The 27705-nt window shown below is 43.3% G+C and overlaps 2 protein-coding genes across 4 annotated transcripts in view; one reads left to right on the forward strand and one right to left on the reverse strand.

The window, feature by feature from the left end:
• COL4A6 (collagen type IV alpha 6 chain) overlaps positions 1-3124 on the reverse strand; it is a 276656-nt gene extending 273532 nt beyond the window's left edge. For 2 of the 3 annotated variants that reach the window (XM_073641113.1, XM_073641111.1), the window contains exons 1-3: positions 3027-3123; positions 2763-2908; positions 2593-2644 (exon numbers count right to left, since the gene is read on the reverse strand). In XM_073641113.1, coding sequence (XP_073497214.1) covers positions 2593-2644; positions 2763-2773 — 63 coding nt within the window. In that variant the 5' untranslated portion in view covers positions 2774-2908; positions 3027-3123. Of the gene's footprint in view, positions 1-2592; positions 2645-2762; positions 2909-3022 lie in introns of all 3 variants that reach the window. The other variant, XM_073641112.1, reaches the window with a different exon arrangement.
• A 4304-nt stretch (positions 3125-7428) lies between these two features.
• The window catches only part of COL4A5 (collagen type IV alpha 5 chain), a 231967-nt gene continuing 211690 nt past the window's right edge, over positions 7429-27705 (forward strand). Inside the window, exon 1 of the mRNA XM_073641114.1 lies at positions 7429-7860. Coding sequence (XP_073497215.1) covers positions 7780-7860 — 81 coding nt within the window. The 5' untranslated portion in view covers positions 7429-7779. The remainder of the gene's footprint in view (positions 7861-27705) is intronic.

Below are 27705 nucleotides of genomic sequence, written 5' to 3' on the forward strand. Positions count from 1 at the left end.
AAATTTTGTGCCAATGCACATGCCGCAGGCTGTACATGAGCAGAATGATTTCCCAGTGGTCTTCAATAAAATGACGCCGGTTTTGGCACAGGAGTAGATTGAGAGTTTGTCTCAATGACATGTCTGCAGGAAGTAATTGAGCTAAAATCTCAATCTGCGCATGCGCCTCCACTGACGCCATTTTATTGAAGACTGGCAGCAAAGCAACCTGTGAAAGCGCTGCCACCAGCGCCATTTTATTAAAGACCACCAGGAAGTAAATCTGCATATGCCCCCCCCCCCCCCCTCCCTGTGGCAAGGATGGCGCCGGTGCAAAATTTCAAACAGAATGTAGGTGACCCATTGAGACACTAGAGGCAGGTGGAGGGGCCCGGGGCAGGAGCCAAAGACCCTACCCACGGTCCCCTGTGCACCTAAATCTTATTACCCAAAAACTTCAAATAGGATTAACGAAGAACCACAGATTTCTTCACTAATGTTATCAATTTAATCTGTATAACAGTGTCATTATGGCCATGACTTTACTTTTGCAAAATCGTGCTGACAGGTTCTCTTTAAAGGGAAGCTGTCACCAGGCTTTTGCTGTGTAATCTGAGGACAGCATGAGGTAAAGGTTAAAACACAGATTTCAATGATGTGTCACTTAACAAGCTGTGTACTGTTATTACTTACAGTGAAGGTTTTATCACCAGGACATTATCATTGTTGTGACTAGCTGGCATGCGAACATTGGTTTGACTCCGCCCCCTCATATGATTAGCACCTCATTGTCTATAGACAATGTGCATACAGAGCTGGAGTGGGCGGAGTTAGCTTTCTCAGCTCTGCTGCATTCTACATTTAAAAACTCTGATTGTGTCACAACTGCTGCACCCAGTAAACTAAGTGATACATTGCTGGCATCAGGGTCTCTTTTCCTATATTATGCTACTCTGAGATGAGGTAGCAAAAACCTGGTGACAGATTCCCTTTAACTATGTGGTTCTGCATTTGTTGGACAGTGATGCTCTGTACTAAACTTAGTTCTGCACCGGTGGAACTGAATAGTCATACTGGAATTTTTTTTTTCATGTATGGAGGAAGGACTAAGAATGAGAATAGCTACTTACATAATGATCAAAAATTAACTACTTACATGTCACACACTGCAGAGCAGAAACAAGGATATTTCATCATGGCACCATGAGAGTTAGGCTATGCTCACATGTCTAGTAGTTATTTCTGGTTTTGGATCCAGTTTGGAATGACAAAAATGGAAATAAAATGTTGCACTAACAGTATCCAATCATTTGAAAGGGGACAGAAATGTCCTAAAGTGTCTTCAACTTCTTTCCATATGCAATCCGTTTTATAGCTGGATCAAAAATCACAGTCTCCATAACTTTTTTTGTCTGGCCAAAAACCCGGAAAACAACTGGATCTACGTATTTTCTTTTAACAATGAAGTCTATGGTAAATGGATAATGATGGATGGTCATCCGTTAATGGATCCGTTTTTTTTAGCACTGCTCACGTCCAGAACACTGGACGTCTCCAGCGACACCTCTATTAAAACTATTCCATTGCAAACGGAATAAAAACGGGTACAAAACGGAAACCAAAATGACTTTTTTTTAAAAAAGATCAATTTTTTTTTAAACACGGACACTTTTTAAAAAAAATGTAAAAAATGGAAACTCTGGTTTTCATTTTGCATCTGTTTTTGCTCAGTGTGTAAAGAATCTAGTTCTTTAATACTCGATCCATTACAGATGCATGACAACAAAACGTGAACAAAACCCAAACCTAAATCAAGATGCATGTTGATCTTTGAATAATTAGCAATTAAATAGTTGCAGCATTCATAATATACAAGTGCATAACCTATAGCTATGGTGCCTGTATGTGAAATAGGTACTGTCTATCATTTACATGGTTAGATATAACAGTGAATAAATATTTAATAATAGCGGCCGGCTCATATTAATAATATCAGTGTCTGTGATTAATATCAGAATATTAATATATGTGCAATCTAGTGTACTGATCATAGCAGGGGAGGCAGCATCTCATAAATGGGATTTAACATTGTCTACTACTGAATTTGCCGTCTGTCCTGGATTTTTTTTTAGCAATTGTCAAAGTAGGGAACTGTCCATAGATAATAGAAAATATAAGAGTGCAGTATAGTGTTAATTCTGCACAAGGACGTGCCAAAAGAAACCAAAACTGCACCCAAAGGTTTAGAAAAATTATGCAGAATTTAAAGATTATTTTTACATCTTTTTTTTTTTTTTTAAGTTGAATTATTTTGAATTATTTTTTTTTTAGTTGAATAATGTTTTAATTATTTTTTTTAATTAAATTTTATTTTAATTCTTTTTTTAGCTGAATTATTTTTTTCCGTTCCTATAAGTATAAAACGACAATTGCAGACAAGTAATATCCCACCCAACGCAGCTACACAGGACACATCCCAGGTTGTACATACAGCAGTGCGGAGACGTTTCACCCCTTCATTCATGGACAGGGGGGAGTAAAGAGGGTCCCAGGGTCATCAGGACATATCATAGGTGCCTCTAATGAGGGACAGACTACAAAACATGGACTCACCGCTTGCACTAAATCCGCAGCAAAGCAGGCAGCAAACACCAGCAGGCAAATTCTGCAAGTGAAACACATTGCAGTATTATTGCACCTGGGGCTCACACCATGGTGGCGCCCCCCACCCTCACCTGGGCACACAGAGAAGTAATGCCCAGGAAAGCAACAACAGTACTCACCGTGCCCTCATCTCCTAGTCACTGACTGGCAGCCAGCCTCCCCCGCTTTCTTCTTGCAGCTACAGTGGTCTCTCCCGGGGGCTCATTGAAAGCGTCTTCACAGAACTCGGAAAAGTTAGTCTAGCGGGGGTGTCCCAGGGGGAGAACTGCAAGAAAGAGAATACGGATACAGGGGGTTAATACGCAGCGGGCTGTGGGGAGGAAGGGCAGATTTCCCGCACGGGTCGGGACACGGAGCTGAGGAAGGAGAGTACTCTTACTCGCCTCAGCTCGGAGCACGGCTTGCTTCCATACACTGTACGGGCAGGCTGAGGTTAGGCATGGAGGAGGGGGCGGGGCCGGGGCTGTCAATCACAGCTCTGACAGGATTTGGGGAAGGCTGAGGAGACTGCTGCCCTCATAGGAAATAAGGGACAGTATAGGGCACATATAGCAATGTCGCCATAGAAATCACCCCACAAAGCTGGCAACTCTCATCTAGCTAATTATAATGGGGTGAGTTACAGTGCAGGTTACACTAAGTCCTAGAGTTCTCCATGTAGCGATGTTACTGCAGGTGTCCTGCACATTGTATGTACAGACATGGCAGGAGCAGGGCATGAGAGGGCATAACTGCCACATTGTATGTACAGACATGGCAGGAGCAGGGCATGAGAGGGCATAACTGCCACATTGTATGTACAGACATGGCAGGAGCAGGGCATGAGAGGGCATAACTGCCACATTGTATGCGCAGACATGGCAGGAGCAGGGCATGAGAGGGCATAACTGCCACATTGTATGCGCAGACATGGCAGGAGCAGGGCATGAGAGGGCATAACTGCCACATTGTATGTACAGACATAGCAGGCGCAGGGCATGAGAGGGCATAACTGCCACATTGTATGTACAGACATGGCAGGAGCAGGGCATGAGAGGGCATAACTGCCACATTGTATGTACAGACATGGCAGGAGCAGGGCATGAGAGGGCATAACTGCCACATTGTATGCGCAGACATGGCAGGAGCAGGGCATGAGAGGGCATAACTGCCACATTGTATGCGCAGACATGGCAGGAGCAGGGCATGAGAGGGCATAACTGCCACATTGTATGTACAGACATGGCAGGAGCAGGGCATGAGAGGGCATAACTGCCACATTGTATGTACAGACATAGCAGGCGCAGGGCATGAGAGGGCATAACTGCCACATTGTATGCACAGACATGGCAGGAGCAGGGCATGAGAGGGCATAACTGCCACATTGTATGCACAGACATGGCAGGAGAAGGGCATGAGAGGGCATAACTGCCACATTGTATGTACAGACATGGCAGGAGCAGGGCATGAGAGGGCATAACTGCCACATTGTATGTACAGACATGGCAGGAGCAGGGCATGAGAGGGCATAACTGCCACATTGTATGCACAGACATGGCAGGCGCAGGGCATGAGAGGGCATAACTGCCACATTGTATGCACAGACATGGCAGGCGCAGGGCATGAGAGGGCATAACTGCCACATTGTATGCACAGACATGGCAGGCGCAGGGCATGAGAGGGCATAACTGCCACATTGTATGTACAGACATGGCAGGAGCAGGGCATGAGAGGGCATAACTGCCACATTGTATGTACAGACATGGCAGGAGCAGGGCATGAGAGGGCATAACTGCCACATTGTATGTACAGACATGGCAGGAGCAGGGCATGAGAGGGCATAACTGCCACATTGTATGCACAGACATGGCAGGCGCAGGGCATGAGAGGGCATAACTGCCACATTGTATGCACAGACATGGCAGGCGCAGGGCATGAGAGGGCATAACTGCCACATTGTATGCACAGACATGGCAGGCGCAGGGCATGAGAGGGCATAACTGCCACATTGTATGTACAGACATGGCAGGAGCAGGGCATGAGAGGGCATAACTGCCACATTGTATGTACAGACATGGCAGGAGCAGGGCATGAGAGGGCATAACTGCCACATTGTATGCACAGACATAGCAGGAGCAGGACATAACTGCCACATTGTATGTACTGACATGGCAGGAGCAGGGCATGAGAGGGCATAACTGCCACATTGTATGCACAGACATGGCAGGAGCAGGGCATGAGAGGGCATAACTGCCACATTGTATGTACAGATATGGCAGGAGCAGGGCATGAGAGGGCATGACTGCCACATTGTATGCACAGACATAGCAGGAGCAGGGCATAACTGCCACATTGTATGTACAGACATGGCAGGAGCAGGGCATGAGAGGGTATAACTGCCACATTGTATGTACAGACATGGCAGGAGCAGGGCATGACAGGGCATAACTGCCACATTATATGTACAGCTATGGCAGGAGCAGGGCATGAGAGGGCATAACTGCCATATTGTATGCACAGACATAGCAGGAGCAGGGCATAACTGCCACATTGTATGTACAGACATGGCAGGAGCAGGGCATGAGAGGGTATAACTGCGACATTGTATGTACAGACATGGCAGGAGCAGGGCATGAAAGGGCATAACTGCCACATATGCACAGCTATGGCAGGAGCAGGGCATGAGAGGGCATAACTGCCACATTTTATGTACAGATATGGCAGGAGCTGGGCATGAGAGGGTATAACTACCACATTGTATGCACAGACAAGGCAGGAGCAGGGCATGAGAGGGTATAACTGCCACATTGTATGTACAGACATGGCAGAAACAGGGCATGAGAGGGGCAGAAGTGCCACATTGTATGCACAGACAAGGCAGGAGCAGGGCATGAGAGGGGCATAACTGCCACATTGTATGTACAGACATGGCAGGAGCAGGGCATGAGAGGGTCTAACTGCCACATTGTATGTACAGACATGGCAGGAGCAGGGGATGAGAGGGTATAACTGCCACATTGTATGCACAGACAAGGCAGGAGCAGGGCATGAGAGGGTATAACTGCCACATTGTATGTACAGACATGGCAGGAGCAGAGCATGAGAGGGGCATAACTGCCACACTGTATGCACAGACAAGGCAGGAGCAGGGCATGAGAGGGAAAAACTGCCACATTGTATGTACAGACATGGCAGGAGCAGGGCATGAGAGGGAAAAACTGCCACATTGTATGTACAGACATGACAGAAGCAGGGCATGAGAGGGCATAACTGCCCCATTATATGTACAGACATGGCAGGAGCAGGGCATGAGAGGGCATAACTGCCCCATTGTATGTACAGACATTGCAGGAGCAGGGCATGAGAGGGCATAACTGCCACATTATATGTACAGACATGGCAGGAGCAGGGCATGAGAGGGCATAACTGCCACATTGTATGTACAGACATTGCTGGAGCAGGGAATGAGAGGGTATAACTGCCACATTGTATGTACAGACATGGCAGGAGCATGGCATGAGAGGGCATAGCTGCCACATTGTATGCACAGACATGGCAGGAGCAGGGCATGAGAGGGGCAGAAGTGCCACATTGTATGTACAGACATGGCAGGAGCTGGGCATGAGAGGGGATAACTGCCACATTGTATGTACAGACATGGCAGAAACAGGGCATGAGAGGGGCAGAAGTGCCACATTGTATGCACAGACAAGGCAGGAGCAGGGCATGAGAGGGGCATAACTGCCACATTGTATGTACAGACATGGCAGGAGCAGGGCATGAGAGGGTCTAACTGCCACATTGTATGTACAGACATGGCAGGAGCAGGGGATGAGAGGGTATAACTGCCACATTGTATGCACAGACAAGGCAGGAGCAGGGCATGAGAGGGTATAACTGCCACATTGTATGTACAGACATGGCAGGAGCAGAGCATGAGAGGGGCATAACTGCCACATTGTATGCACAGACAAGGCAGGAGCAGGGCATGAGAGGGAAAAACTGCCACATTGTATGTACAGACATAGCAGGAGCAGGGCATGAGAGGGTCTAACTGCCACATTATATGTACAGACATGGCAGGAGCAGGGCATGAGAGGGCATAACTGCCACATTGTATGTACAGACATTGCTGGAGCAGGGAATGAGAGGGTATAACTGCCACATTGTATGTACAGACATGGCAGGAGCATGGCATGAGAGGGCATAGCTGCCACATTGTATGCACAGACATGGCAGGAGCAGGGCATGAGAGGGGCAGAAGTGCCACATTGTATGTACAGACATGGCAGGAGCTGGGCATGAGAGGGGATAACTGCCACATTGTATGTACAGACATGGCAGGAGCAGGGCATTATGAGAGGGGTATAAATGCCACATTGCATGCACAGATATGGCAGGAGCAGGGCATGAGAGGGGATATAGAAACTACATTATATTTAAAGGTGAGCACATTTCATGCATAGAGATTGGCAGGAACAGGGCATGAGGGGGGTATAAATGCCACATTATATGCCCAGACATGGCATGAGCAGGGCATGTGTAAGGTATAAATGCCACATTTTATGCACAGACATGGCAGGGGCAGGGCATATGTGGGGCACCACTACCACTTTGGCAGCTTCTTCTAACCTGTTTATTCCACAGATTGCTCAGTAAAAGACAAATATTAGTTTTCAATTACAGGTTCAGGTCCCTCCGCAGACAAAAAAAAGTTCCCTCTCTGGAAATGGCATGCAGTGTCTTTATAAGACAGTGGGCGGGAGTGGGTGTTGGGAGTGGGTGGGATGTAGCAGGAGGCTGGGGTCACTATCACCAGAGGGGAAAAAAAATCTAAGGAGTCTCTCCATTATTTTTGTGAAAAGGCTGTAGAGAGGCCGCAGCTATCAGTGAGCAGCAGGTTTCTTTAGCCTAGGGGAGATGCTGACGCGGAGGGATTTATGAGAAAATAGTGCGCCTACTAACTTCACTAGGAAAAAAAGTTTTGCAGTTCTTTGCAGAAGGCAGCAGTAGTAGCCCAGGTCCGGGGTGGCCCCTGCTCACTGTGTGTTGCCGCATCTCCTCCTCTGCCTGGGCATTTAGCATAATATGTCAGATCCTCAGTCTTTGTCTTGTAATTGGAGCCGGTGTTAAGACTTTTCAGGGGGTACTTGAAGAATGAGGTTGGGGCATTTGCACAGTTTCACTGTCCTAGCCTTGGTGCTGCTGGTGCACTGGGTGCAGAATGCAGACTCTGCGGTAAGTACCATCTTCTCTTCCCTTCGTCTATGAAATGCAGGGGCTATATGACATGTTGGAGGGGCTGCTGACTGTCTTATATTTATAAACCTTGTAACTCAAACCCTCTGTGATTCTGTTTAAAAATAGTGGATTGTGACCTCACCATGACAAGGAAGAGGCAGGGGCTATTTCTGTCATTTTGGAAGAAAATGTAACAAACCTGGGTCTTAATTTTATACATTATTGTTTCTATAGATGAGTCTATTTTTGGGCTTTTTAGGACCATTTGCTGACAGCTCTAACCCCACAGGAGGCACAGCACAATTATGGATATCTGAGATGTGATGCTTTTCTCTATGAATGATACATTCTCTTTTTCTTAAGTATTGTGATGATTTTTATTTAATGTCAGATAATCCTTTCCTGGTATTTCATGAACATGTATATAGAATTGAATCAGTGACCCTATAATATTCTGCACCTCTATGAAAAGAGCAAAAAGTAATTTTAGATCAATCTAGGCATAAAAGAAGGATAGCTATAAAGGCCCCCATACACCAGCCACCCTCCCAGTGTGAGCTCTCTCTGACTTCCAATACGCTTTTAACCACTAATCTGCATCCAATAGCTTTCCAAATGTTGTAAAACTACTACAACTCCTAGCCTGGAACTGTCAAGACATGCTGGGAGCTGTAGTTTCAGGACACCTGGAAAGCTCCAGGTTGCAAACTTATGCCTGATACTGTCTCTCCCATTTGGACTAAGCAGCATCTCTATTAGATTCTCACTTTGAGAGTAATCTTTAAGATGCATACCTAGATAATGTATGAGAAGACGTGACTGTCGGGGATCAGCACGTATCATCACAATTATTCTTCATGGTCACTCTCACATTGTCTAGTCTCTTGTAGATAACATCTGAGAAATCGCTGTGGAGCACCCAGACTATTGCTATATTCTGCTGCCACAGGACCGACTTCCTATCTATACCTATGAGAAATAGGTTTATGGAAGCAGATTTCAGTAGGAGGAGACTGTTATCTCTATGGTACTTCAGTAAGAGCAGCTGAAAGGCTGGACTGCTGAGCAGGTTAGGCCTCTAAATGCCACAGGGAAGCATCCCGGAGCAGTCGTAACACGCTGGAAGGATGCAGGGAGCAGAACAATTTCAAATTGTAGAACAGAAGACATTAATTTTGCCATGTTTAAATTTCTGTACATAGCGTTAATAGAATTTTATATATACATTTTTTGCATTTTTAGTTTCAACCTTACATCTATCCGTGATTCTGAGTTATATGTAATAATATACCTACAGGCTGAACAATAAACAATAGATTTTTCATTCATTAGTTTCAAACTAAACAATTTTCTACGACCACCAAGGTAAAGTTGCAGATTAACCTTGAATTAACTTGACCCTAAGATGCATCATTTTCCATTTAAGGTTAAATTAAAGCTTTAAACATATCCAATAGATTTTTTAATTTGCTTGAATTTGTCTTACCCTATAGATTTCTTTAGTGTAATAGTCAGTATTGTATGTTTTTATATCATATTCCACAGCGCTTTTCAGACATCATCATTGCTGTCACCATTGGTGCTCACAATGTAAATTCCCTATCAGTATGTCTTTGGAGTGGTTGAATCGGATGTAAAATCCAGGGTCAATGTCACTTATCATTAATGTGATTACTATACAGATTACAGTGAGTTCATCCATCGGCCTTAACTAGCCCAGCTCTGAGAATTCTTGGCTGCCAAGTGATTGTAAAATTGACTGTCATTTTTTTTTAATGATAAAGTGAATTGGAACCCACATTCTTATCTTCTGGTCATATGATGCCTGTTATAAATCTGTCAACTCAAATGGGCTACCACAGACAGACTTGGTGGGAGCCACTCCTCTTAGCAGGTTCAGGAGGCGGTCCGGTGCTCACCTTTTCACCCCTGTGCAGGTATCTGGATTTTACTGCAGAGGCCCCTGGGTTGTGTACATGGAGTAGCTGCTCGCCAGTGGAGCAAGATGAGAGAAGAGGTGTCAGCAAGCTGAAAGACAAGGACAGTGACAGAATCGGATATCAGAAGGGTCATCTGGCATTAGCCAGGTATAAGACCACAGGGTTAGGCAAAGATGTAAGGTAAAAAAAATAAACAGTCCCGAGACCAAACTATAATTAAGAGAGTAACTGAAAAGCTCAGTGGGATCAGTATTCCATAAAAGTGCACCAGAAGGGGTGTGAACAGTGGAATAAGTGGCAAGAGACAGGTGTCAAATGGGAATATTAAAAAAGGGCACTGTGCACCCATATTGGCCTCCCAATCTCTCCTGTCATCGGACAGCTGACCACCCCTCACATCCTCCCCACTGATTTGCCTATAGCAGAATCTTTATAACATGTTTAACAAGTTTAATATTAATGTCTGAGTGGGGTTCACTCCGCTTGGCATGTTGGGATGCCCTCCCCCTTCAACATTGTCACAATTTGAGCAAATGCACTGATGTCATCACCGCCCTCCCTGCTGTCCATGCCGCCTACGGAAATGGGGTGTAATGTCTAACAGCTGAGGCAGCTCATGTGAGAACGAGGACAGGTAAGTCTGTAACGGTATTCTCCTATTATTAGGGGTTTCTGGATCCTTGGGAACTGGTTTATGAGGAAACTGGAGATTAAACTTTTCAATTATATTGAAGGTATTAGCTGAAACCCAAGACCTTTCCTTGGGACCATAACACACCAATACACCTGATAGAGCGAATATCCCTTAGTCCAATGGGAATCAAGTTGTTCATGAACTTCATGTTCCACATTCCCCTTGACCATCACTGGAGGAGGCAGAACTCTGAATGTACAGGAGAATTACACACTTTCAGCAGGGATTTGTGAAACACATTAGGAATTCTGAAGGTGGAAACCAGCTGCAAACGGAAAGATACAGGGTTTAGGATTTCAAAAGATCCTATATATATGTAGGACCTAACTTGGAGGACGGCACCTTAAGTTTTTTGCTCCAAGTTCACAACCACACTTTATAATGAACTTGAAACGTAGGCCCAATGATTCTTTTTTTGTCTACTCTGAGCTTGTTTCAGATCCTCGTGCTCCTCAAACCAGATGATTGAACATTTTAAATGCATCTCTACAAATTCACGTTATATTGAATTTTACCTTAAGTAGACCTGCCATGGGACATGTTTTCTGTCATGAGCTCCGCAGCAGTAAATACCACTTTGGATTTCATTGTAAATTTGTGAAAATTGAAGCGCACAAGTTACCCTTTGCATTGCAAAAGGTGGTATCACAGATAACATCCCCAGCAGAAACTGACGCGGCAGATATAGATAGCTACAGTGCCAGTCAATTTGCACTACGAATACTCTCTTTAGCGTATGTATGAGATTATCAGGCCTTAATGAGTGAAAATCCACAGCATAAAATCTACACCAAATCATGCGAATTATCTTGCATATTGTGTTGGAAATGCCAGGATATTGCTGCAGCTACTATTGTGTGCCAAGAAATTGATGATGGAGTCATGTTGGAATTTTTTTTTAGTATATTTGTGATCTGTTTTTTTAATGTGGTGTTGATGGTGAGATTATTTTGAAGAAAAATTCAGCATACATTTGAGAAAGTCGCCTTGTGTTTGATCATAAACTTAGCATTTGGCTAGTCTAAGGCTGTATTCACACTTAATTTTGTAACAGCTGGTTCACCTGCAAAATTCCGTGCCAATTACAATCAGCCTTGTGATTATGTTGGGGAGCAGAGTAAAGACTGTGGCGCTGGTTTTTGGCTGTACCTTGGCAGCAGCGTGTGAACGCAGCCTGAGGCCTCATTCATACATCCGGTTTTTTTGCATATGAGTGCTATCCTTGTATTTCACGGATAGCACAAATACCTGTGTATAGTTTATGGGGGCATTCACATGTCTGTGATTTTGATGCGAGAATCGGATCAAAATTGGCAATGCAAGCCAATGGGTCTGTGAAAAAATTGAACCAAACCCAGATGACACCCGAGTGCAGTCTGATTTTCACAGACTGTCAAAATGGAGAAGGTGGAGAATTTTCTTTTTAATTTCACATGCGAGAAAATCTGATTACACTCGGGCCACATTCTGATGAAACTCTGATCAGCATAATCGGTCTGACTTTCCCATACATTAAAAAAAATCATACATCTGAATGAGGCCTTACTGTCTCTAGAGAGTAAGCAGCGGCCTACCCAGAAAAGATAAACATACAAGACGTGGCTTTTTCACGTTAATGGATTCCAGTTGTCAAGATTTTAATAAACTGCATGGTACAAAGCAGCGCTGCAGAAGTGGTTATCTGAATCACCATAGTTTCAAAAGTAGGGCAAGAAAACTTCTATCTTACAAATTCCAGAGGAATACCCCCTTGTACATGAATAATTATTTCACACAGTTCTCTATGACATATCCTTCATTAATAAAACAGAGGGTCACAATGTGATTTCGCTTCCTTTACATAGAGTGATATTTGCTGATCTATTAACTTAGAAGTAGGTCAGGTCCCTTGAATCAGCTGAGATTAGCATATATGTTATATAGAATATGACAGTCCCGCTTGTCCAGTGAGGATGTCTGAGCTTTACGATTTCAAACCTCCATTAAGAAAAGGCCCAAAAGCTGCAGAGAACATTTCACTAAAAACAAATGTAGTTGTGAGTGACTTTGCTCCGCAGCTGGGTTTACATTTGCCCTCCAGCTCTTACATGGTTTATATCAACTGTGTCCAAAGTAAGAGGATACATTTTACAAAGTGCTAGATGTAAGAAAATTTACATTTTATGAAATGGAAGTGTTTAATTAATTTGTATCACATTATTTTTTTAAAGTTACTACGTTATTATTATTTATTCATATGGCACCATTGATTCCATGGTGCTGTACATGAGAAGGGGTTACATACAAAATACAGATATCACTTACAGTAAACAAACTAACAATGACAGACTGGTACAAAGGGAAGAGGACCTGCCCTTGCGGGCTTACATTCTACTGGATGATGGGGAAGGAGACAGTAAGTTGGGGGGTTGCAGTAGCTCCAGTGGTGGTGAGATGACAGTGGGGCCATTGCAGGCTGAAGGCTTTCTTGAAGAGAAGGGCTTTCAGGTTGCATCTGAAGGATCTGAATGTGGCAGATAATCGGACGTGTTGAGGCACAGAATTCCAGAGGATGGGGGATATTCGGTAGAAGTCTTGGAGGCAATTGGGTGAGGAGCGAATAAGTGTGGAGGAGAGAAGGAGGTCTTGGGAGGGCCGGAGATTACGTGAGGGAAGATATCGGGAGATTAGTTCGGAGATGTATGGAGGAGAGAGGTTATGGATGGCTTTGTAGGTCAGTGTTAGTAGTTTGAACTGGATACGCTGAGCAATTGGGAGCCTATGAAGGGGTTTGCAAAGGGGAGATGCAGAGAAGTAGCGAGGAGAGAGATGAGGGGGGAAGCAGAGGAGTAGCGAGGAGAGATATGAACTAGTCAGGCAGCAGCATTAAGAATGAACTGGAGAGGTACGAGAGTGTTAGCAGGTAGGCCACAGAGGAGGATGTTGCAGTACTCGAGGCGGGAGATGATCAGGGTATGCACAAGCAGTTTAGTAGATTGAGGTTTTAGGAAAGAACTGATTCTGGAAATATTTTTAGAGCGAACCTGTCATTAGGATAGTGCTAAGTAAACTATACGCAGTGTCAGGTTGGCGCTGTTACACTGATTAAAATGATACTTGGGTTGATGAAAGTCATCCTGTGGTTGTTGTTTAATCTTTATTTGCAGTTTGGAGATAATTAGATTCTGGTGCTTCGGGGCGGCCTGTGGACAGGGCTTTCTTTAGTACTCTTCTCATATTCATCATTGTGGCTTAAATGACAGTTCACTGATCCTTCAGTGAACTGCCTCCTATTTTAAATACTGCGCTTCCGCAGTTCAAATTGTAGTCTTTTAGAAAAAATTTTTTAACCCCACCAAAATGGTGCATGCGCACTAGCATCTGTCGCTTGGCGATACATGCTACTTCGCACTCGCCGCGGCCATTTTGCAGCAGCCCATTTTTTTTTTTTATAGACTACAAAGTGAACTGCGGAAGCGCAGTATTTAAAATAGAAGGCTGCTCACTGAAGGATCAGTGAACTGTCATTTAAGCCACAATGATGAATATGAGAACAGAGCACCAAAGAAAGCCCCGCACACAGGCCGCCCCGGAGCACCAGAATTTAATTATGTCCAAACTGCAAATAAAGATTACACCACAACCACAGGACGGATTTCATCAACCCAGGTATAATTTTAAAAAGTGTAACATCGCCAACCTGACACTGCCTGTAGTTTACTTAGCAAAATCCTGATGACAGGTTCGCTTTAAGCTGGAGGTGGCGAGAGCTTGGATGTGCGATTTGCAGGACAGGGCAGAGTCAAGGGTAACTCTGAGGCAGCGTATTACCGGTACAGGGGAAAGCGTGATGTAATTTATTGTTATAGACAGATCAGGAGGGGAAGATACGTGAGATGGAGGAAAGATAATGAGTTCATATTTGTCCACATTGAACTTGAGGAAGCGAGAGGAGAAGAAGGAGGATATGGCTGATAGACACTTCTGGATTCTGGACAACAGAAAGGTGATGTCTGGTCCAGAGAGGTAGATCTGAGTATCGTCAGCTTACGGATGGTACTGGAAACCATGGGACTTTATGAGCTGTCCCAGGCCGAGGGTATAGAGAAGAGTAGGGGTCCTAGGACAGAACCTTGAGGGACTATAACAGAGAGAGGGTGGGATGAGGAGGTAGCGTGGGAGTGGGAGACGCTAAATGTGCAGTTGGAAAGGTATGAGGAGATCCAGGATAGGGCAAGGTCTTTGATGCCAAAAAAAGAGAGGATATTAGGAGGGAGTTGTCAACAGTGTCGAAGGCAGGGGATAGGTCGAGAAGGTGATGCCTTAGCTCTGTCTGTAGGTACGTACGTTAAAGAATGTATCTTATTTTGTGCAGTAGCCCATGGAGTTTGATGAATATTTTTGCATATGTTGCAGTATGTGAAAAGAGCACTAACACTTCATTATCATTCATTACCCCTTATACGTGTAACTAACTACATGTAATATGTCCTATGAGGTCCAACTATTTACTGAAGAGAAAGCTCTGCCACTATAGAATAACTTGAAGGGATAGTCTAGTTTAGAGAACCCTTTTCCATACAGCCAACTAAGGAATATTTATATTAACAGAGATGGTCCTCTGTCATCTATTAATCTTTATTCACCCTTCAGTATTTGTATGTGAAAACCAGGGATGCCTTCAAAACACAGAACAGGTGTCAATCTTTCAATTAAATTTTCTCTGTAGATAGGTTTCACTTCTGGTTTTGGCACACAAACACTGATGCAAAATACTGACGTGTGAATGAGGTCTTACATAGAGTTGTGAGTGGATACAAGACGTGTCTATAAGTCTTTTGCTGTACACAGACATCCAGTTGATTTTAATGGACACTGTGTAATTCTTAAAGGAGTTGTCCTCTTTCAGAAAATGATCTGTCCTAGACTGTGGTAGGTATAAAAACACAAGCCGAGTATTATGGTACTTACTATTACTTACTGTCTCCGGGTTCATCCCCAGCTCTCCAGCACTGCTCCGGTCTCTGTCTGTCTGCAGGGCTGACGTCACGTTGCCAGTGCTGCAGGTAATCTGTGAGGTTAGCGGTTCTGCCTGTGTAGACGGCACCAGCCACTGTACTCACTGATTGGCTGCAGCACTGCAGTCTGAAAACAAAAACCTGGCAGCGGCGGAGAGCCGTCACTGAACCCTGTGGAAGGTAAGCAATACTCAGTTTGTTAGCCATCACAGCCTTCGAAGGAAATTTTTTGAAAAGGGACAGCCCCTTTAAGGTCACCTGTGGTGGCACTGCAGGAAAATGAATTACTAGTGGGTTTCTCTACAGATTATACAGTAGCTGTAAGAAGACCCTTTCGATCAGCACATTGTCAAGGTGATCCTTTTGACAAATAGGGAATGTCAAAAGTGGAAAAAACTTATAAATCAAAGTTTAGCAGAGTTTAGACCCGTAGCTCTGGATTGAAGGAAACAATAGAATTGTATGCAAATGATCGACCGCTATAAGTTGTCAGATAGAGCTGCAAAAGTGACAGCAGTAGTCTGAATCCCTGTGTGAATGGAGCAGAGGTCGATCATGCGCACTGCCACCCCATTCATTCTTATGGGACTGTGATGCGCTCATCTGGTCTCTGGCGGTTCCATTAAGAATGAATGGAGCGGTGATGTTCATGATCGACTACTGCTTCATTAACACAGGACTCTTCAGAACCCCAGTTCTGGGGATAAGTGGGGGTTCCAGCGTTCAGACCCCCAACAATCGCAAAGTTATCTACTATCAGTCATTTTGGAGACTTTACTTTTATTTTATTTTTTTATTTATATCCCCTATAACTTTATATGCCAGAGCAGCCCCAGAGGGGAAAACAGCCCAGACAAGAGATAATAGTCAGGCCAAGTTACCATGATGAATATTTGATGTTGCAGATTTTCTTCACGATTTCTGCACCTGTTATGTAAATTAGGTAACTTTTTTTCATTGCGTTTTTTTTTCCATTTATCTTTATCGCATTTTTGACTCTGCGGTTTTTGTCTCTTTTAGTATGTTATATTTTAAATAAAGCTGCTTTCTTTTTTCCAAAACTTTATTGATACAGATATGTATGAACTACATGTGATTTTAGTCCGTTTCTGCAGTGGATATGCACTGAAAACACAGATGATATGAAATTGACAGGCTGCAGATCTCAAAATTGCACCACAGGTCAGTATATGCAGCTTAAAAAAAGGCACAATATGCATGAGATTTATGTGAATCCCAATCATTTTGCTGGATCTGTAAGGCTATGTTTACATGTTGCATTCTTGCAGCGTTTTTTCAGCGTTTATGTAAATTAAAAGCTGCTTTTACAGTACTAGAAAAAAGTTAGGAGATTCCAGAAATCTCATGCACACGATTGTTTTTTTTCCTAGCTGAATTGGAAATCTGCAGCATGTCAATTCTTTCAGCTTTTTTTGCAGCTTTTTTCACCCATAGAAAACTATAAGAAAGCGCAAAAATGCAACCATGGGTTTTTGGTCAATGAAACTAAGGCTGTGTGCCCACTATGCGTTTTTTTAAGCGTTTCCGCAGCGGCAATTCCGCTTCAGAAAAGCTTAAAAAACGCTTGGTAGAAGGTCTGCCATGTTCCCCAATGATAATCCGCGTGTGCTGTGCACATGCTGCGGAAATTTCCTGTGCGGATTATCATTGCGGAAAAATCTGCAGCACTACCAATTATTTTGCGTAATCGCGGTGTTTTCGCTGCCATTGACTTGCATTGAATCGCTTAATATCCACATGACTACATGTGCACATGCGGATATTAAGCGATTCAATGTGCGGATGATACCCGGGTTTGGAGAAGAGGAGACTCTCCTCCAGACCCGGGTACCATGGTACCTGTAAAAAAAAAGAATTAAAATAAAAAAATATACATTACAATATACTTACCTTCTGATGGCCCCTGGTCTCCATAGCGATGCGTCCTGGCTCCCCGGCAGCTCTCGATGGTCTAAAAGGACCTGCTGCGACTTCATTTAGTCATGTGACGGGTCATGCAAGCGCTGACGTCGGCGGTCGCGTGACCTGTCACATGACTAAATTACGTCATGGAAGGTCCTTTTACACAACCGCGAGACACCGGGAAGACCGGACGCATCGGATAAGGAGATCGGGGGCCATCGGAAGGTGAGTGTATATTCTTTTTTTTAACTAACTTGGTCACACTATATAAAATCCATGCCTGTTGCATGGATTTATATAGTGTGACCAAGTTGTCAAGCACTTTTCAAGTCATGCGAAAATGGCTTAGAAAGCGCTTGACAACCCGCATGCAAAATCGCATGATCAAAATGCTTCACTTCCGCTTGTCCCTGGCAGAAAAAACACATGTACAATCCGCATGTATAATCCGCATGCGTTTTTTCTGCCAGGGAGATGCAGAAACACTCAGGAAAAATCCGGAGCATTTCTGAATCATGGGCACATAGCCTTAGGGAAGCTGGAGGCTCGGGAGGAGAAATGGCAATTGAAGTTCAATATAGATAAATGTAAGGTCATGCACTGGGATCGAGGAAACAACTTTTCCAACTAGCCTAACTTTATTAAATGTGCTTTAGATAAAATGACACTTAATATGCAGCAAAAAAAAAAGAAAAACACACAAAAAAGCAGTAAAAACTCAGAAAAAAATCTGCTTTTGTCTGCAGAGAGCAGGTTTTGTCTGCAGAAAAAAAAAACGCTACAAAAAATGCAACGTGTGAACATAGCCTAAGACTCTCTTTTTTTAATTTTTTTTTTAATACACAGCCTCAAAAACACATCAAATTCTCATTGTGGGAATGCAACCTCACTGTCATGGCAATGCTAGGTCTAGTTAGAGAAGCATGGTTATGTAACCTGTCAACTAATGATTATTGGGACTAATGGGAAAAGCAGCATTGTCACTACATCCAGTGCATACACACCACCAGTGGCAGACACAGATTCATATGTAAAGCGCCATGGAATGAATGGCGCTATAATAGTAAATAATAATAATAATATAAGAGGTCCCCTGTACAAGAACAATATATGGGCCCTTTGCAGTTCAGTAACTTGTCATAATGCACAATTCCACCTGCTTTGGAGGTAGAAGTACAGCCCCATACCTCTAAGGCTATGTGCCCACGTTGCAGAAATGAAGCAGAAAATTTCTGCTTCATTTCCGCAAGTCCTCTCCCGGGAAAACGCATGCGGAATTCCGCACGCGATTATTGCGCGTTTTTCGTGCCTTTATCGTGCGTTTTCCACATGCGGAATTGCCTTGCGTTTTTTAATGCATTGCACAAGGCAATTCCGCTTGCGGAAACGCAAAATTAATGGACATGCTGCGGATTTTTGAACGCAGCATAAACGCTGCGGAAAAATCCGCAGCATGGGCATTGAACTTGCGGAATCCCCTTGGGGATCATGGGGAGCGGATTACCTAGCGTTTCACATGCGTTTACGCTGCAGAAATTCCGCAGCATATACGCATGAAAAACGCTACGTGGGCACGCAACCTTAGGGTATGTGCGCACGATCAGTATTTGCTTGCAGAAATTTCTGCACCTCTTGGCGTCAAAAACGCTGCGGAAATTCTGCTAGTTTTTTATGCTTTTTTTTTTCGTTTTCTGCCGTTTTTGCCTGCAGATTTGCCATGCGTTTTTTTCCAATGCATTGTATAGGAAAAACGCAGGCAAATCCGCACAAAGAATGGACATGCTGCTTGTTTAAATGCACATGAAATCCTGTCAGGAAAATTCCTGATCGTGTGCACAGAGCTTCCAAATTCTCGTAGAATATGCGGGGATAACGTTTGCAATGTGTTTTTGGTGCCAATTCCGCGTGGATTTACCGCATAAAAAACGCACCGTGTGCACATACCCCTAGGCCCCAATGCGACTGCACAGGTTGCACAAATGGTATGTCCGCTCCTGCATAGCGCTCATGTGAGAAAGCTAAAAACAATTAAACAGCCGGGCAAGACCCACATGTGTGTGATCTCCTATTTAAAACATATCACTCTAGAATAAGGCTTATTATTGAAAGAAGTAAAATTATATATTGGGTTCACCAGCCATAGGAGGTTAAAACACCAACCATTTTGTGCTAAGGCATGTGATAAGAAGAAGTCATAGATCTAATTAAAGGAGCTTACAACCGGTCCTATTCATTCAAGCTGCTCCTATTTTGGCAAGGCTCGAGTTGCCCTTGTATTATTATATGCATGGCTATTCATATGAATGGCTGCAATGTAATACTACTTTTCTCCTGCAGCGATGGTTGCAGGTAAAATGCCTGGCTGACCTTTTAATACAGTGCACTGATGGACAACTAGAGCAAATCTCCAACATAAACATCTAGTGCCTTACACTTGCCCTCAGTGCTCACACCTATTCTTGTATTCAGGTGTTGTCATGTAACATCTGATTCATGTGTTCACTCATTCATTGTGTCACACATCAGTACATTCACCAATGGAATCACAGAACTACCTGTCCCGACTCATGTGCCCTCATATTACCTTATTTAAAGCAAAAGTAAACTTAAAATACCGTATGTGTTTACTTTGGGAAGTGTGTTTTTTGCACAAATGTTTTATATTGAATGGCATAATTAAATAATATTTTTTCATGTATTCTGCTCACATTCATTAGTTTATGAATAGTTGAAATTGTTATTTTTACAAAACTGACAATAATGTACTTACTTACAAGGGAGATAAATAATCCTATACAACAAAATAGTAACAGAGAGAAAAAGGGCTTGTTTGTTTTTTTTTAACAGACAAAATTTGGACACATTAAAGGGGTTGCCCACTATTTGGACAACCCCTTCTGAATCCTTGTTTCCCCACAGTAAAATAATAGAACCTATACTCACCTTTGGTGCCGGCGATTGACATACGGAGGAAGTTATAGCTGCAGCTGCTCTCTCACTTCCTCCGGTTTTCTTGATTTGTCTGAAGGAGAGGAGAGTGAAGTCAGTGCTGATTGGCCACAGGGATTGAGTGACATAACAATGTCATGTGAGCCCCAGGAGAGCCAGTGAAGACACAGCTGGAACATCGCCGGACTGGAGGTGAATATAGCTGTTATATTACTGGAAGTAAATATAGGGATTCAGAAGTGGACAACCCCTTTAATATCAATTATGTATTCACATTTCTGTTTTTATTTTATGGTCTGCAGAAAAGGACGTGTTTTATTTTTACCCAATTTGTAGATCAAAGTCACTAATTCCATTCCATTGAATGGGTCAGAGGTCATCCAATTGTCATCTGAATGCTGTCTGTTTTTCAGTTGATAGGAAAAGGTTTGAAATTTTTTTTTTTTTTAATATGAGAAATGCATTAAATGTAGATTGCAAAAACTGGCATCAAAAATTGGATCCAGGTCACTAAAAAAAGTCAATTTTTCCCATAAGAGAAAATTGACTTGTGAAATAAGCCTAACTGATAGTTGCTAAAGTTTTTCGACTCTTTTTTATTGATATCAGTCCCCCCCCCATCATTGTCCTCCTAAGAAGTTATTGTCTTACAAAGACAACTGCTTTTAAAAAATGGGCTTTGTTTCTGTAAATCCTGGGGATAGCTGTTATCCATATGCCTGACTATTAGTGTTGAGCGAGTATGTTCTATTAACCCTTTAGCCGAGTATGCTCAGGCCGAGCTCCGAGTATTTACAGCTGCTCGGTGATATGGTTGAATCGCTCCCGTGTGCATGATTTGCAACTGTTTGACAGCTTTATTACATGTGAGGAATGTCTATTTCTTACACATTCCTCACATGTAATAAAGCTGTCAAACAGTTGCAAATCATGCACACGGGAGCGATTCAACCATATCACCGAGCAGCTGTAAATACTCGGAGCTCGGCCCGAGCGTACTCGGACCAGAACATACTCGCTCAACACTACTGACTATACATTCTCCCTTCACACAGGAACAGCAGAGCTGAGTAGGCAATCAGGCACCTTGTGATGACCGCTTTACAGCGCAACTTTGTATCATATCAAATCTTCAGTATCATTCATTATAATTTATTTCCCATTGTTTTTATAGCTCCAGCATATTCTGTGGAAAAGTATAAAACAGACATCATCGCTAACATATCAGTCTCTATTCCTATTGAGTTTTATATTGGGAATCTAATTTTACCCTATCTTACATACACATATTTGCTCAATTTCATAAGAAGTCAATGAAGCTATCAGTATAGTTTTGATATATAGCAAAGAAGTCAAAATTCTGGAGGTGCTTACAGTGTACAATCCAGGTATATTTGTGGTTGATTTGATTCCACTGGTTGCAAGCCGTTAATGGTTACTAACTGAGCCACAAAGCTTGTGAATCTAATCAAGGCTGAAGTGTTGGTTGATGCCTCCCAAATATTGCTTGTATTACATCCCCAGCGTGATATAAAGTTGGAAATGTCTTCTTTTCTCCGCAGTGTCATAATACAGCTCTGGCAAAAATTAAGAGACCACTGAACAGTTTTCTATTGGAAAGCATGGAAAGACTGGTGGAAAGCATGCCAAGACGCATGAAAACTGTGATTAAAAATCATGGTTAGTCCACCAAATATTGATTTCTGAACTGAGTTAAAACATGAGTAATTTGAGGTCTGAAAGCACTGTTTCTTTTTTAGTATTTTGACGCTTTATCATTTGCTGCAAATAAATACAAAATTGTTAGCTTTGAATTTTGGAGACGAGTGGTCAGTAGTTTATAGACTAAAACAGCAATGTACATTTTACTCAAAAATATATCTATAAAGAGAAAAATCAGAGAAACTGAAAATTTTGCAGTGATCTCTTCATTTTTGCCAGAGCTGTATGTGTAAGAAAATTCTCCATCTGTAATATCCACCGTCCTCTGAAGCCTCTATGGGGCATGTTTCTTATACATAAATTATACATTACTAAATTAATCCTTTGCCATGCATTACTTCCAGTGCTGAGAATTTTACATTCTGTTTTCAAAAAATGTATATATACTGCAGTTGTGGCAGTACTGTCTGTGGAAAACATGGATTACATGTACATTAAAATATCTGTGATACATGCTTTCTACCTGTCCTATTTGTGAAACATTTAGGAAATGCTACAGTACATACCGTAACTTTGTTGTAGAAAAATCTGAAGTGTCATACAAATGATACATAATTCATCACCTCTGCCTGCTTTTAATGCAAAAAAGGAAGAGGTCATGACTGTTATGAGCTCACTTGGTGATGTGGATCTTCAAATCTTTAGGACTGGGTTAGCACCATGTGCCAATGCATTACAGCTGGTCAGCGTGTGGAATAGTAGAACTGGAGGTGCTTGATGCAGCACAGTTGTGTGTTCAGATAAAACTTTGATTCAGAAGAGGCAAATAGGCAGGCCGTTGCCTTGATGCAGCAGAGTTGCTACTGCAGACATCACATTGATTCAGCAGAGATGAATAGGTAGACAGGTACTGTAACTCTGCAGAGTTGAGTGTTCAGGCCTCATATTGAATCAGCAGAGACAAGTAGTCAATCTGGCAGCCTATTGTAGCAGAGCTGAATGTGCAGGAGGCACTCAGGAACAACAGAGTAGACAATTGAGCACCTGTCTGTAGGACAACCAAGTGGGGCTAGACTCCTGAAAAGCAGAGATTAGAAGTGTGCACTTGCTACCTGAATACTCAGGCCACATGCAGCTGACCGAGCCGGCTCTAAGGCTATGTGCCCACGATGCAGAAATGCTCCGGATTTTTCCTGAGATTTTCTGCATCTTCCTGGCAGAAAAAACACATGCGGATTGTACATGCGTTTTTCCTGCCAGGGACAAGCGGATGTGAAGCGTTCTTCACATGCATTTCCGCATGTGGGTTGACAAGCGCTTTCCAAGCGATTTTAGCATCACTTGGAAAGTGCTTGACAACTTGGTCACACTATATAAATCCATGCAAACGGCATGGATTTATATAGTGTGATCGAAAGAATGTTAAAAAATAAAAAATAAATATATACTTGCCTTCTGATGGCTCACGGTGTGCTTGTCTCTGCTTGCCGGCAGCTCTCGATAGATTTAAGGACCTGCCGACGTCAGTGGCCGCGTGACCCGTCACATGACTAAATTACGTCAGCGCAGATCCTTTAGTCTACCGCGAGCTGCCGGCAAGCAGACACAAGCACACCGTGGGCCATCAGAAGGTAAGAATAATATTAATTTTTTATTTTAGTCTATTTTTTACAGGTTCTATGGTACCCGGGTCCGGAAGAGAGTCTCCTCTTCTCCAAACCCAGGTACTATCCGCACATTGAACCGCATGTTATCCGCATGTACAGATGCAAAGGGTCAATATTGACTTTTAGGAATGGTACTTCCAATAGGTGGCACTAGAGTTCTAGTTCTCTTCCTCTCTGAAGAGGCAATTTGTATATTTCCCAGAGGAGCATTGCGGCTTGAAAAGTCTCCTCACCTTGATGTGCTTAGCATGTCACTCTCCGCAAGGAGAAACGTTTCTTTTATGTACCCATAGTAACCCGACGTGAATAACCTTGCACTAGCGCAGAGAGAGCTGGATATGGGGGGAAGGGGGAATTAAAACCCAACACTGGAGCTGGGACATAATCACATAAAAATTGAATTTTAATCTAGAATAATCGGATGATTTTTTAATCAATATTATCATCCATCAATCCAAATGGCATCCGCGTATATAAATCAGCAGTGAATTAAATTTATAAGATCAAATACAGTTTCATATGTAATAATGGCAATGTGTCCATAAAAATCGAAGCTATGTGCTTAATAAAGATGGTTTTCTTTATGGACAGCACTCTCATCGAAAATACTGTCATGTGAGCCCAAACTTACAGGAACTGTTGACATCCAATTTTACTTTTCAAATTTGTTAAGTTAGGAGTCATTGGCCTAATTTCCAGCTAGAACTGAATGTCAACTCTTTAAACGAGAACCACTTAAAGCTGTAGCTAACATGCAAGATGGTTTTCTTCCATATTATGTTCCATCGGTATATAGTATTTATATAGACAATAAGAAGTGTTCATACATTGCTAAGTATAGTATTTCTGGAAATATGGGCTTATTTCATGGTATGCCAATTCACAATGCTCCCCCCTGTCTAGAGTGCATTTCCATGGTCAGGATACAAAATCACTGATGCAGGGAATCATTTCCTGAAATATTAACCTGAGCCTTTCACTTCACCTGAGATAAAAATGAAATTAGAATAATAGAAACTAGAAAAGATACTAGGAAATATATAATAAACCATTTTGCACCCACAGACGCTATGTATGTTGCAATGCGTTACTCTTGTGCGAGTAGGGTTGTCCACTACTCAGACAACCCCTCCTCAATCTTCATGTTTCCCCCCAGTAAAATAATAACACTTTACCCACCCCTGATGCCAGCGTTCCAACGGTGTCGGCACTGTCTTTCCCAGGAATCGCATAACATTGTTATGTCACACGGTCCCTACGGCCAGTCAGCGCTGGCTTCACTCTTCTTGCCATCGGATGTATCACATACATCTGGAGGAAATGAGAAGAGCAGAAGCTCTGACTTTCTCTGGATGTATGTGATTTGTCCAAAGGCTAGGAGAATGAAGCCAGCAGTGATTGACCTTAAGGATTGCGTGACATTACAATGTCACATGATCCCTGGGGTAGCCAGTGCCAACACTGCTGGATTGGCACTGGCATCGGAGGTGAGTACAAGTGTAATATTTTACAAGGGTAAAACATGAGAATTGAGAAGGGGTTGTCTGAGCAGTGGACAATTCCTTTAAGCAGTGCACAAGTGTTTTCAATGTTCCGTTTCATTATTGCCCATGATCTAATTACTGTAAACTATGACCATCACAATCAGCCCCCAAAAGAAGCTGTACTAGTAGCTACAACCAGTGAACACATTTACAAAATAAAGATCTTAGCGCATCTAATATTTTAGATAAAATAAAGTAAAATCTATTTAAACAAACTGGTTTGATTGCTTTTTATTGTTTTTTTAGGGAAGTTTGATGACAAAATAAAGAAATTCTGGCTTTTGGGTTTTCTTTTTTTTTATACCATTTAACATTGTTTAAATCATTTCATATTTGAATAGATCGGACTTTTACGTGCATGATGAGGAGTCTTTATTTTTGAACGGGGAAAAAGGGGTTTACTTTAAACTTTCATGTATTTTTAATTCTTTTATATTTTTTGCATTTTTTTTACTTTGTTAGTCACCGCAGTGAACTTGAACCTGCAGTGGTTTGATCATTTATACTATTTTCTACAATACAACTTTGTTGCAGCATATTGTGTAATTGTAGTTCTCCTCTGAAGCCCAGTCTATGGCTGAACTTCACAGGAGGACTAAGATGCCAGCCATGGAGGCTTTCAGTAGGCCCCTGGCTGCCATAGTAAACTATTGCCTCCCTGATATCAATGGGGAGCCAATGAGAGCGTGTGTGCATTAGCAAGCAGGCCATTTAATTGCCACCTTCAGTGCCAGAGTACTCTCCAACCCATGCAGTTACAGGCAGATGCCAGGATATATGAGCAAATTCGGCATCTGCTCTGCTCCTGAGCCTGCTCCATACACTTTTCAGCGAACTGTGACAAAAATGTAAGTCACAGGTCATTATAGGATTAAAGGGAGTCTACCAGCATAAAATGACTGTTCAAAACAAGCACAGGCACTCAGTGCACCCTTGGTGTGGCCAAACAGATCAGAGCACCTTCCCACCCACTTATTCTCCATACTAGATGGTGGCCCGATTCTAACGCATCGGGTATTCTAGCATATGTCTCCCGACCCTCCTTTATAATGCCCCAAGTCACATCCCCCTTATATAATACCCCATGCATATAATACCCCATGCAGGATGTCACATCCCCATATATAATACCCCATGCAGGATGTCACATCCCCCCTATATAATGCCCCATGCAGGAAGTCACATCCCACTATAGTGCCCCATGCAGGATGTCACATCCCCCCCTATATAATACCCCATGCAGGATGTCACCTCTCCCCCCATATAATGCCCCATGTAGGATGTCACCTCTCCCCCCATATAATGGCCCATGTAGGATGTCACCTCTCCCCCCATATAATGCCCCATGCAGGCTGTCACATCCCCCCTATATAATACTCCATGCAGGATGTCCCATCCCCCCATAGTGCCCCATGCAGGTCCCCTATGGCCACATACAAAAAAAAAATAAATCCAATACTCACCTCACTGCTTCTCTGGACTCCAGCGTAGCCGGCATCTTCACGCTGTGCACTGTGACCGGTCAGGAGAGAGCGCGGTGTAAAGACGTCACCGCGCCCTCTGACCTGAGACGTCACAGAGCATCAGCGGAAGACACAGGAGCTGCTGCGCAGGCACGGGGAGGGGTAAGTATGACGCCGGGTGCCGGGGTCCTGATCGAGCAGGGGGAGGGACGGGAGGAGAGGAGAGGAGAGGGAAGGGGAGAGGAGGGGAGGGGTAAGTATGACGCCGGGTGTCGGGGTCCTGATCTAGCAGGGGGAGGGACGTGAGGAGGGGAGAGGAGGGGAGGGGCGTCACACTTGTCCTCGGGAGATAAGGGGCCGTAGCCGCTGATCTTCCGATGATAGCCGCATGTAGGTCAGCGGCGCCTGCGGTCGGGGGACTTATGCTGCGAGCAGCCGGCTGCATCTCCCGAGTGCATCGCCGCTGACCTCCGTGCCGCACATGAGCCGTTAATGGCCGCCATGTTTTTCTGAAATGCCGCGTCGCTGATTGGCCGCGGCCGGACCAATCAGCAACCCGGGATTTCCAGGACAGACAGACAGAAAGAAAGACAGACAGAAAGACAGACAGACGGGATAAGACAATTATATAGATAGATTTTTCCACCTGTTCTTGATTTGAACAGACATTGCTGAGTACCTGGTGTCTAAGTGTACATGCATTTGTATATGGGCAGTCCTGTATCTGTGGCATTGTGTCCACTTCTCTTACTACACAGATAGCATGTAACTCATAATCATACTTGTTCCTGCTTTTTTTATCTATTTATTTGTAGTATTTTTTTATCCTGAAGCATGATGACTTTTTGAGCTGGATGGACCTCAGAATGGGATTTGCCATTGTTGGTAATCAAGACTAGACATGTGGGACCCATAATGAATCCCCTGTTCACTAGCGGTATCCATTGGTTGCATACCTCTGTCTCTCAATTGCCAAAAACTATGACCAACATCAGACCTGCAG

The sequence above is a fragment of the Phyllobates terribilis genome, unplaced genomic scaffold, assembly GCF_046119375.1.
Source record: "Phyllobates terribilis strain yellow unplaced genomic scaffold, ASM4611937v1 Scaffold_7__3_contigs__length_470593459, whole genome shotgun sequence".
In the NCBI taxonomy this organism is placed as follows: Eukaryota; Metazoa; Chordata; class Amphibia; order Anura; family Dendrobatidae; genus Phyllobates; species Phyllobates terribilis.